The following is a 12,211-nucleotide window of genomic DNA, read 5'->3' on the forward strand; positions in this document are numbered from 1 at the left end:
TATAATTTGGCTAACGCCTATCCTATTTTTAAAATTATTAGTAGTAAATTTTTTTAGTTTTTTTACTTTAATAAATATATAATAAATATATTAAAAACTTAAATTTTATATATTTTTTATAAAAAAATTCAATTGATAATCTTAGTATGTTTTTAAAATATATGTTAACTAAATTCTCATTGATATACAATCTATTATTGCTATTTTACTTTATGGGGTCCCATTCCTATTCCCAATTTCCCGTTTCTAATCCATGAGCCATGCGTGGTTCCCTTTTCTGCATATATTCCAACACATGATGTTAACAGCGCTCCACATATATATACATATCAATCATGTCTCTCTTGGTCCCTCTATCTCCTCTCTCTCTCACTACTTAGTACAGTTCCTCCTTATTCCTTCTTCTCTTAGAATTATTTGAGTATATGATGAACATAATAAAGGCAATGAGCAAGTTGATACAAACTCCTTTTATTACGCTTTGTCTTTTTTTTGTGTGTCTGTCACAATGTTCCATTGCATATTCATTAGGTTCTACTAATTCAAAATCATTGCATCATTGCAATTTCCCGGCCATATTCAACTTTGGCGACTCAAACTCCGACACCGGAGGCCTTTCAGCTGCATTTGGACAAGCTGGGCCTCCCAGTGGCATGACCTACTTCCATCACCCGGCCGGTCGCTATTCCGACGGCCGGCTCATCGTGGATTTCATAGGTAATCACTCTATTTCTAACCATTTTTATGAGTCCATGGACTTAATAAAGGAAAATAGGACAACTATCATTTTTAAATATATTTTTTAAATGCATGTAGTTCTTTGTATTCCTTGACTATTTGCATTATCTATTGTATATTCACTTTATATATGATCTTTTTATACATATATTCACCATGATTAGATACCATATAGTAGTATATACAACTAGAACTCATCTAATATATTTGTTGAGTTTTTGGGAGGGTGTAAAGAGTTGCAGATCTTACTAAATAATGTTGTATTTTTTTAAAATATAATTTTGGGGTCAAGAAGATTGAATGGACATGGACTAAACTAGACCCATATGCTAAGACAAGCTAAGCTACTTTTTTCCGGATTTTTTTATATTTTTAAAGTGCTTTTAACTATCATTGATTTTTTCTAAATTAAGTTTGGATTCATGATCAATGGATGAGTGATTTGTGAACGATTATTTGCGTTATCTTTTTTATTTCTTCACCCCTCAAATTAGAGGATTTTCTTTTATATTTGTATTGTATACAAGGTAATTTTAGGGCTAATAATAACATCTTTATTACATGGATGATTTTAATTTTTAAATGACCACCGACAGAGTCAGTTGTCGCTGTCGACATTTTTCTTAAGAAACATATTTGTTGGTGGTAGGCTTTGGGATACGCATCACTATGATGGACGACATCACGAGATTATATTATAATTATAATAATCGTTTCTTTTGTGTAATGTTTGATGATTATTAAAGAAAATCTTATTTTGAATACACATTAAACCAGATTAGTTATAGTGATGAATTTTGAATACTAGGAAATTAATTATAAATTTAAAAAAATTATAAGAATTAACAGTATAATTCAATCTTTGAAAAATCCATCTATGACAATTTACCAACTGATCAATTAATTGTTTTATTGGATTTTTTTCTTCATCCAGGTTGGAATATAAGACAACCTTTAGCTTATGGATGTTTTTTTTTACAATTATATTATGATATATGTACATAAAAAATTAATTATAAAATTAGTTATAATATAAAATAAATATTAAAATATAAAATATATATAAAAAGTAAATTAAATATTATATGTATTATACAAAAATATATAATAATTGATTTAGTAACAAATTTTTAATGTACACATGTATTTTTGTTTTTTAAAGTTCGCTTTGTGTTCACTTGATGAAGGAGTCTTGAAGAAAAGCTATTCTTATGTCCAAAAAAAAAAGTATTGATATTGTTATGGATTTGTTTGAATTAAAAGCAAAGAAGGTAGGGGTGGAATATTTGAGTGCATACCTAGATTCAGTTGGGTCAAATTTCAGCCGTGGAGCAAACTTTGCAACAGCAGGATCCACAATTAGACCTCAGAACACAACTCTTCGTCAGGCTGGTGGTTTCAGCCCTTTCTCCTTGGATGTTCAGTTCACTCAGTTCAATGATTTTCATCGCAGGTCACAACTCTTTCGCAATAAAGGTAATGCCATTCCCAATTCAGTTTAGGTTAAAGTATCTACTAATACTTATAATACTTATAGTTTTATTGAATTTGTATTTAATTTTTTATAATTTAAAATTTTTATTTAAATTTTTATATTATTTTAAATTTTATAACTAATTTTTGTTGTGCTAAAAACGTTAAAATTAATCGAATATTTTTTTCTAAATTCAAGATATCTACACTTAAAAGACTAAATTTCTAAACTTATACGTCTTTTTATTTTTACAATATTTTATTAATCCTAATTTTTTTTGTATGATATTGATTTAATTATAAAATTTTAAATAATACCGGAACTTAGTTAAAAAATTTTAATTTATTGAGATTTAATTATAAATTTATAAAAATTATAAAGACTAATAAAATAATAGAGTAATGTTACACATTTAAATTTTTTTATGAACCAAGTCAATCAAGTTAAATAATAAGATTTGTAAAATTGCAATAATACTAATTATAACTAATTTTTGTTATATCTTAATTAAATTTAATTAAAAATTTTTGAATATGTAGTATTATTCAAAATAATTTAACTTTATTTTGATTAAGAAACAATCATAAACTAAGTGTGCTTACTGTTCTGGCCCTAGCTAGGTGGAGTATACGAAACAATGTTACCAAGAGCAGAGTATTTTTCTCAGGCACTATACACATTTGATATTGGTCAGAATGACTTGGCTGCTGGTTACTTCCACAACATGACCATTGATCAAGTTAGAGCATATGTTCCTGATGTCTTGGCTCAATTCAAGACCATTGTCAAGGTGATTATTGGAATAATAGCTACTCTCTCTGTTTAGAGTTCAAACTAAAATGTTTCTTTGGTAAGGATAAAAATGCAATTTATCCATGTAAACTTCCTTTTTTTTTTTTAAACTTTCTATACTTTTAAAAGAGTAAAGCGTGCATTCAAAAGATTTATACGTCAACAAAAATGCTCTTAAAAAGATTAAAACAGTAAAACAATTCAAATAATTTAAAAAATATGATAAAAAATAATTAAATATTAAATATATAATTTTATTGTTGTCAAATTAAAAAGAATTTTATAAGTTGGATTTTAATGCAGTTTTTTACAAAGAAAAAAGAAGAAGACCTTTTTGTCTTTAGATTTTAATACAGTATTTTACAAACACATTATATGTTCAAAATTATTTTCACATGATGTATTTTAACTACACAATTATTTCTTAATAAAAGAATATTTTTGAAAGAAAAATTAAGATAAAGTGTATATTCTTTTTACATCATTTAATAACATCAAGTAGCACAAGTTTTTAAAATTTAAGAAATAAATTTCACACAAGTCAAAATTAACATCAATTGTATTTTCAACTATATTATATTAACACAAAAAATCACTCATCAAATTAGCTATCTATATAGAATATATATTAAAATTGAGTTAAAAAATACATATATTTATATACACAAATACATAGTAACTGATTTGATGATTGATTTTAATATGTACATATCATTTTTGTTTTACCCTATCAATTTTAATGTATGAATTTGTCTAAAAGTTATATTTATTTCAAAAACGAGGTAGAAATATGGTTAGCAAATTAAATGAACTACATAGCATGCATGATGAATGATTTGTTTGCAATGTTGATAGTGTGTATATGGTCAAGGAGGAAGATCATTCTGGATTCACAACACAGGTCCCGTTGGTTGTTTGCCATACATTATGGATCTTCCTCATGCAAGAGATGCTCCATTGGACAAAGCAGGTTGCAAAATCCCTTACAATGAAGTGGCTAAGTTCTTCAACCGTGGCTTAAAAGAAACTGTGTCTCAACTCAGAAAAGAACTTCACTCTGCTGCCATAACCTATGTTGATGTTTACTCGGTCAAATACCACCTCATTAGTCAAGCAACCAAACATGGTATAAAAGCTCTTCCTCTCGGTTCTTGTTAATTTTGTTTTCATGGTATTAGAGTTTTTATGACTTAAAGGTTTGGAATTTAATTCTTATTGATCTCAAAAGAAAGAATTTAGTATAAAGCAAATAAAAAGAGAAAGAAAACCTATGTAAAATTCATGTAAATCCAAAAGAGACTATTGCATGAAGAGGTATGTTAAAGATATAATTATTTATATGCATCTTTCTATCAGTTTAAGTTTTTAAGAGAATTAATTTTATGATAATTACAAGATAAATCTTAGGATAATGAAAAACAACTTATCTAGTTTCTGTCTCACGTCTTTGTAGTCGACATGATTTTATCTTTATAAGTGCAATTTCACTAAGTTTTGTAAATGTAGGTTTTGAGGAGCCATTGAGAGCCTGTTGTGGGCATGGTGGGAAATACAACTACAATTTGCATGTTGGATGTGGAGGGAAGGTGAAGATCAAGGGCAAAGAGGTCATGATTGCGAAACCATGCAAGAATCCAGCGGTTAGGATTAGTTGGGATGGTGTTCACTACACCGAGGCTGCTAACAAGTGGATCTTTGATAAGATTGTAGATGGTTCCTTTTCTGATCCACCTATTCCTTTGAACATGGCTTGCCACAAGAACTTGTAACTACTAAATAATAATTACTAATCACACTTCTTTTCTCTAGTTTATGGGATTTGATTAGAGGAATAATATTATTGAGGACATGGAATGATTTGAGTCTTCAATGGTGTGAGTCCAATTGTAATCTTCGTTTGATTTCAGAATGTTAAGTCTTTAGTTGTGATTGAAGATGTTTGAGTTGTGAGCGCAAGCTCCTCTCTCTTAATAATCTTATGCTTGAGATGTTAGTATAAGTTCCTATCTTCATTAGTGTTTAGCATTTTGTACATTTCTTTGGAAATAGGATAAGTGACCTCTGATTCAGCCTGTCAAGTTGGGATTAGGTGGCGGCTCTTTTATTTTTTTCAAGTTAGGATTTTTTGTTTCAGTGAAGTTAGAAATAACGAGTTTATGAAGATGAATGAAATATGAGGTAAAATTGGGGGTGCAAAAAAAAAAAAAAAAAAGAAAAGAAATTACAAACATAATATTAGTATAACTTTTAAGGGGGGTTTGACCGATTAGATTTGATCCAATGAATCCAAGTATTTCCCAAACATCAAAACAAGAACAAAGGGGGAATGAAGTGCATATCCTCCAAGGAGATATTCTTCCTTGATTACGAATCCAACTTCACCAAAAGAAAGAGAGATCCACTACTTGGAATTGAGAGAATCAAACTTGGAAACATCCAATGTTGCAGAAAATTGAGAGAAATTGTAGAAAATTCAACTTCTCTAAAAAATCCTAAGCAAAACCTAAAGCTAACTAATGAATGATATTCTCCTAGTCCCCTTGCGTCCTTGCCCTTTTTCCATTCAGCTGCAGCCCATTGTGGCCTCCAAGAGCCTAAGTAAGAATGCAAGCTCATGTGCCTAATCAATAAGACACGCGAGGCTTGTCTCGCATACACAGAATGTGGGCGTATGTGGCCGAAACTCGCGCACACAGGACAATCCATGCTGTCCAACTTTGCTTTTGTGATGTCTTTCCTCCTTTATGCCATCCTTTTTGCTTTCTCTTGTGCCCTGAATTTCAACATGAAACACTAACACACATCAAAGCACCAATTGTAACTCTCTCTTCCAATCGCATTGCATAGTCTCTTCTTTTTCTTTTTTAAGGCGAGTTGGTTTACTTTCAAAACTCGCACGGGCACCTATTCGTGGCTTCACTGGCCACCGTTGCTGCCATACACCCTAACTGACAGTCACTGGCATGTTAAACATCATACCTAACTCTGCTAACAATTCCTTGGCAAGTTTAAGCATAAGTGAGAATTGCATTATGCAAAATGCTCAAATTATATAAATAAATTAATGACAAATGTAAATGACCACGAGCTCTAATATTAGCTCTAATGAATCATAACCAAGCATCAAGTTTGAATTTGACAAACAGGTTCCACAAAGCACTATACAATGTAAGAACAATCAGGGTTTGGTTTATGTAAGTTAACCACATTCTATACAATCTTCATTTATTTCCATCAGCGAATTACTGCCTGTTCTATTGTCCAAGATCCAATGTTTGCACTCTCCAAAATATTTCTTTACATTTAAATAATCTGGCAATACAAAGAAAGCAATCATTACTACTAGACTGATAATCCCTTTGTATTGAAATATGAGTCAGTTTCACTTTTTTGATACATTGAAAATCAAAATTATCTCCATACAATTGGATTATATAGATAAATTGATTTTTCAATATACAAAATAAGTTAAAACAATAGTTATTTTTAAATGTGAGTAGTACATAACGTTCACCAAGTTCTTCCAAAATTGTTAAAAAAAAGCATCAATGAAATCAACAATCACATGATAAATTATTAAATTATCAAGTCAAAAGCATCCTGGTTGCTTAAGATTAGGAACATAACAAGAACACATGTATTATCACTGCTCCACCTTACTAGTTTGATACATTTTAAACCAGAAAAAAAATTTAAAAACAAATCATTGAATTTCTTAATCACCACGGCACTAGAGACAAATCTGTGATTCGTTTACAAAACTAGGTAACAAGACAAAGAACTTGCATCATCCTTAAAACTAAAACCTTTAACACCTAATGGAATTATACTAGGAAGCAGGATGCACTTTTGATTGAAATACTCCTTCCTTCAATAAAAAATAATTTATAAATTAAGCATCAGTGGGTGATTCTAAATGAAAAGATAGATATGCATGCGGAAGTTTTGTTTGCATTGATAGTCTCAAGCTTGCGCTATGTTCCGAAACTTAAGGCCACATCCAATACTCCTGGTACAACCTTTTCTGCTCCATATTCTCATCTAATTGGGACACTGCCCGAGTGTTGAGACAGTGAGATAAATTTCTTCAACCGGTTTGCCTCGCTGTCGAGTATATCTCTTTTGGCGGGGGTGTTTGTGAGTTGTGTTTTTGCAGCAAAAGGAAGTGAATGGAAAGGTTTGACGATTAAATAGACTCTCAATTACTCTTCAAACCCTTCTCATCCCTTCCTTTCCCTTCTAAAATCTCACCTCGGATTCACACCCTTTGCGAATAACACAGCTTACAGAAAACAGTGAATATATATTAATCCCATGTTCTAGAAACCCAACAAGTTTGGATATCTATATATCACCAACACATCACTATCATAGAGGGCATGCTTCCAAGCTCTTTGATCACTTACAAACTCGAGGGTTAACCCAAAATCATGAATTCTAAAGCTAAACCCTAAACTTGTAATATTAAAGAGAAGATAAAGTACCTATGTGGAAGTGGAAGTTGAATTTTGGGGATTATTAAGGGAGCTGTAAATTTTGGAGAGGCGACCAGTTGGAGGCTTGGATCTAACAGTTTTCTTCTTAAGGCCGAAGATTTCTTGCACTAGTGGGACATGAACCAGCACTAGTTTCCATGCCACAAACCACCCTGTTATTGATCATAACACGCAAATCAGAATCCTTTTTCGTTTTCAATGGAAAGAGTGCGAGTGTTTTGAAGACTTACCGAGTGCGATTATGGAGATAACGAAGGCTATGGCTAGCACGGGTCGTACAAGGAGGACGATGATCGAGTCCCAGACAGACAGCGATGGCGAAGATGACAAAGATTCCATGGAAACTGATGCCGAAACCTCAACTCAACTCAACCAAACTCCTCACGATTCCCCAACTCCTTCTCTGTTTTGTTTTTGTTTATAGAGTTCGCCTAGTAACTTGTTAGCCTCTTTCTTAATTAATGATTTTTTAAAAATATATTTATGTAATATATTAATTATTAATATATTTTTTTAAATAAAAAATTTAAAAATTATTAATATTTTTTTATTTTATATAATAAATCTAGCTAATATATTTAAAAAATAATAAAAATAAAAATAAAAACTAAACGGCTGTGATAATTATCATTAAAAGACAACAAGATTTTTAACAAAAAAATTTGTTAATCCTAATTAGTTTTTAATAAATAAATCAACAGTTTAACATATCATATAAACTTATTCTGTTAATACAGAGAGAAAATATTGATATAGAGGCTAATGAGTTTCATAAAAATAAAACTTAAAGACCGAAAAGAATATTTTTTTTATTGAGAGTCTCATTATCTTTCAAAATAATTGTTAGGATTATTTAGGATTCTTTCTCTTTTGTTTATATTTTTTTGTATTCTTTTTGTAATTTTTTTGTTTTCGTTTTTATTCCTTTTCTTTTTGTTTTTTTTTCCTTATACAGTGTCTTCTATTTTTTTTTAGTTATCCATATTATCTCCAAATTCATTATGTCAATGACTAATCTGTCACGGATCTGAGCTTTATTTAAAAGTTTGTCACTAGCCAATGAATTGCTACATGCACAAGGCAGAATTTAAACTCCCGACACTTGCTTAAGCGAACGAGTGAACTGACCACTCGACCAACTCAAATTAATTTCTTTCGAGATCATCTTATCCCTTTACTTTTTTGATCACTCTACAATTTTTTGTTTCATTTAGGTTTCGGGCTCTACATTGGTTGAGCCACTTGTGAAAATCGATAGTCTAAATTGCTAAAGTCCATTTTTATTTTATGGATAAAAGTAAAAGTAAACGGTTAAATTCATCGTTGAAAGATCACTCATCTTTTAAATTGCTCATCGAAAGATTTTTTTTAATTAAATTTGCCTTTCAGAAATTTTAAGTTGGTCACATTAGTCTTGTTTATACCTTGACCCACTACAAGAGTCAAGCCCAAAATGATTAAAAGTTCAATCAACGATCCACAGGAAAGGAGTCTAGATCCTCACCGCAACCTACTCAACCTCACGAAGGTCGACTATAACGACATGGGTTTAGTTCGACTTACCTTAATAAATAACCAATTCCTACAATCTCTCATACTAATATAAAAAGAAGATCTCAACAAAATCTCCAGTAAAAAGAAGTAACTACTCACAACTAAAAATGGAACTACTTTATAAGTGGTTACTGACTCATCACTTATAACTATAAATAAGTGTAAAATCCTCATGAAGCGTAGGTCGTGTACGTAATTTATTTTATTGTATTTATATATAGTTTATTTATAAAAAGGTTAATATATATCATTTATTGTTGAGAGAAACTATTAATAACTATGAAGCACGAACACTTTGTTGAGTTGCCGTGTCTGCGTGTCAGACACATTTCGGACACGACACTTACTGACACTCATCCGACACGCGTGTCTACTGTGTCCAAAATGTGTCTCAATAAAAAATAAAAAATTCTTTCCCGGATACACTTGGACACACCTAATACCATCACATGTCAACGTGTCCGGTCTTAATTTTAAGATATATCCTTAAAATAAATTTAGATATAGTATATATTATTATTTATTAAAACAAAAAATATTTTAAATACTTGATATAATTAAAATAAGACATTAAAAATAATTTAAAAAATTAATTTACATTTTAATATCAATAAAATATTAAAATATCATTACGATTTATCTAAAAAATACTTTATATTTTATATGTATGCGTGTCCCTGTGTCATGTAAGATTTTAAAATTCGCGTGTCGGCGTGTCCCGTGTTGTGTCGTGTCCCGTGTCCATGTCAGTGTCCATGCATTATAGATTAATAAAGTAATAGAAAGACAAAAGTAATTAATATGTAATTTTTAAAAAATTAATTTAATTGATAAAAAATTTTAAGAATAAATTTAAAGAATAATTCATTTTTTAAAAATTAATTTGACTATTCATCCTATAATTTATAAAAGCATAATGTATATTTTATCCACATAAAAAACGGCACAGCTAACTTTTTCATTGTTGAATCGTTGCTTATAATATTTTAAATTTACAACTGTTAATATCATCACTGCAAAAAGAATAAAAGTGATTATATATAAATGTGTTTTAACAGGTATGTCATTTATATTTAAAAGTTATAGTTATATATACATAGAAAATAAGCATACAAAAGTTGAAATAAAATCTTGTAGTATAAACAAATTTAGTGTTAAATATTTTTCACATTAAATTAGTAAATTTTAATAACAATAAGTTAAGAATGACATATCATTATAGAGACGACGTAATTTAAATAGTGTAGAGATGAAATTAGACATTTTTAAATACTTTTCGATAAACTATATTATTTGTTTTAGTAAAATTGTTTAAATTGTCATGAAAAATGATGATTTTAAGTTCATATTTGTTGATGATTCGTTGAGACTGTCACATAAGATTGGCCATAAGTAAAAATCGGTTACTTGAGAAGTAAATGTACATAATTTAAAGATTGTCTTTTATTAATTGTCATATATCATAAGAGAACATTAAAAAAAATTATCTCCATTAAAATTTAAAAAGTAATCTAATGACAGATGGAGTTAGTGTCATCTTAAGAATGAAAACTTTTTCGTTAATGTTGTAATGAGTAATTTAATTCTGTTACATAGCTCGACAGAATGATCAATTGAAATGCAACTCATGGTTTGAAAATCCAGAAAACTTAATAGTAGCTAAAATTTTGAAGTGTGCTTGCTAGCATAAGTGTATTAGTCATTTCTTAAAGTAAGATAAATCATAATTCAAGTATGTTTTCACTTCATTCTTCTTCAAAGATAGTATAGTAATCATTCATTTGCTCAACATCGATCAACGATTGGAACTAAAATCTTCCAACCTTACAAATGACTCAAATTTATAAGGTGTAAATAGTCACGGTAACTAGCATAAACAATTGCTTCAATTGAATCATTGGAATTAATAGTTAAAAATTTTAAAAGTATAGCAACTACCATGCATCCATCATTAGATTCTCCCAATTTGTCATAACCAAAATCTAAAATTTATTTAATAATGCTTTAGCTCTTCAATATTTTCATCTATGGTGCCAACCTTTAATCATATATTTTGAGTTAATTTCTATACTTTACAATTATTTCATCAATAAAATAAATTGAGATATTATAAATTTTTTATCTAATTCCTTATATAATTACTGAAAATATTGGTATAAAATCTTTATCGAAGACATTTGTCTTTACTTTGAGAAGTTAACTATTAAACTGTCATAATAATTTTTTTTTTCAAATGTTAATTTTTCCTTTACAGTGATTTATTGACCTTTTTTTTTATCAATTTTGGAGTGAAAGTAGGTTTCTTAATTTTTTTTTTACTCTTTATAATTATATGAAATCAGACTCATGCAGAATCGCAAGTAAGATTATTAATAATTGGACTTATTTGATAAAATTAAATATTGTATATTCTAAAGATAATATTATAGATTACACAATAGACAAAACCATTGAAAAGTATATTGCTAGCATAATAATTTTCTTCTTCTTATTCATCTTCATCAACAGAAATAATTTAATTTTTTCCCGTGTAATATCTTCATTTTTCAACATATTTTTTGTAATGGTTTTTATATTGTTTTATTATTACAACCTTCCGTCCAAAATCTGAAAGGGAAATATTAAATATTTAAACTGAAACTTAAATTATAGAAAAAAAAAAAACTAATGATTAGAATAATAATCATTTTTCCCAGCAAATGATATGCCATATTTACAAAACAATAGATTGTATAAATCTCAATCGTTCACCTATCTACAAATATCATTTATTATCTCTTTAAATATTATTTTTCTTAATTATTAAATTAAGAATTAACCTTTTCTTTAAATGTGAGCATTATGCTATATATATATATATATATATATATATATATATATATATATATATATATATATATATATATATATATATATATATATATATGTTACCCTACTTATCAAGGTAAATGTTAGCATCAAATATCATTTACATCGCAGAAAAAAATATAATTTCAAACTCATCAATTCTCGTTAACATTAGCAAAGGAAATGTCTTAATTAGACAAAAAAAAAGTATATTATATTGTAGACTTGCTCTTCTATATTCTTCTAAAGCAAAAGTATTTTACTCCTTAGAAAGAGAAATAATTTGTTCAAGTCCAATTCTAAAGTGATC

The 12,211-nt window shown here is 28.8% G+C and overlaps 2 protein-coding genes across 5 annotated transcripts; one reads left to right on the forward strand and one right to left on the reverse strand.

Annotated features, from left to right (window-relative positions):
* The first annotated feature begins 264 nt into the window (after window positions 1-264).
* Window positions 265-5,003, forward strand: LOC112696855 (GDSL esterase/lipase At3g26430). The gene is made up of 5 exons (XM_025749770.2): window positions 265-717; window positions 2,002-2,214; window positions 2,833-3,002; window positions 3,860-4,130; window positions 4,511-5,003. The coding sequence occupies exons 1-5, from the start codon at window positions 426-428 to the stop codon at window positions 4,771-4,773; spliced, it is 1,209 nt and encodes a 402-aa protein (XP_025605555.1). The 5' UTR covers window positions 265-425; the 3' UTR covers window positions 4,774-5,003.
* A 222-nt stretch (window positions 5,004-5,225) lies between these two features.
* Window positions 5,226-7,932, reverse strand: LOC112696856 (uncharacterized). 4 transcript variants are annotated; one of them, XM_029287596.2, is made up of 3 exons: window positions 7,731-7,932; window positions 7,489-7,652; window positions 5,226-5,989 (listed from the first exon to the last, which is right to left on the reverse strand). In XM_029287596.2, exons 1-2 carry the CDS (start codon window positions 7,837-7,839, stop codon window positions 7,489-7,491), a joined length of 273 nt encoding a protein of 90 aa, XP_029143429.1. In that variant the 5' UTR covers window positions 7,840-7,932; the 3' UTR covers window positions 5,226-5,989. The 4 variants fall into 4 exon arrangements, with proteins under 4 accessions (XP_029143429.1, XP_025605560.1, XP_025605556.1 ...); XM_025749775.2 differs by having other exon boundaries at window positions 5,738-5,777; XM_025749771.2 differs by lacking the exon at window positions 5,226-5,989 and adding an exon at window positions 6,035-6,316 and having other exon boundaries at window positions 7,731-7,931.
* Window positions 7,933-12,211: the final 4,279 nt, after the last annotated feature.

Source organism: Arachis hypogaea, chromosome 6, assembly GCF_003086295.3.
Source record: "Arachis hypogaea cultivar Tifrunner chromosome 6, arahy.Tifrunner.gnm2.J5K5, whole genome shotgun sequence".
In the NCBI taxonomy this organism is placed as follows: Eukaryota; Viridiplantae; Streptophyta; class Magnoliopsida; order Fabales; family Fabaceae; genus Arachis; species Arachis hypogaea.

What these genes read in the sequence shown, in the direction of transcription:
- LOC112696855 (XM_025749770.2), top strand. Translation starts at nt 426, where the DNA reads ATGATGAACATAATAAAGGCAATGAGCAAGTTGATACAAACTCCTTTT. An exon ending in ACAACTCTTTCGCAATAAAG is followed by an intron (nt 2,215 to 2,832) that starts GTAATGCCATTC and finishes GGCCCTAGCTAG; the next exon opens with GTGGAGTATACGAAACAATG. An exon ending in AATTCAAGACCATTGTCAAG is followed by an intron (nt 3,003 to 3,859) that starts GTGATTATTGGA and finishes CAATGTTGATAG; the next exon opens with TGTGTATATGGTCAAGGAGG.
- LOC112696856 (XM_029287596.2), bottom strand. Translation starts at nt 7,839, where the DNA reads ATGGAATCTTTGTCATCTTCGCCATCGCTGTCTGTCTGGGACTCGATC. An exon ending in TATCTCCATAATCGCACTCG is followed by an intron (nt 7,653 to 7,730) that starts GTAAGTCTTCAA and finishes GATCAATAACAG; the next exon opens with GGTGGTTTGTGGCATGGAAA.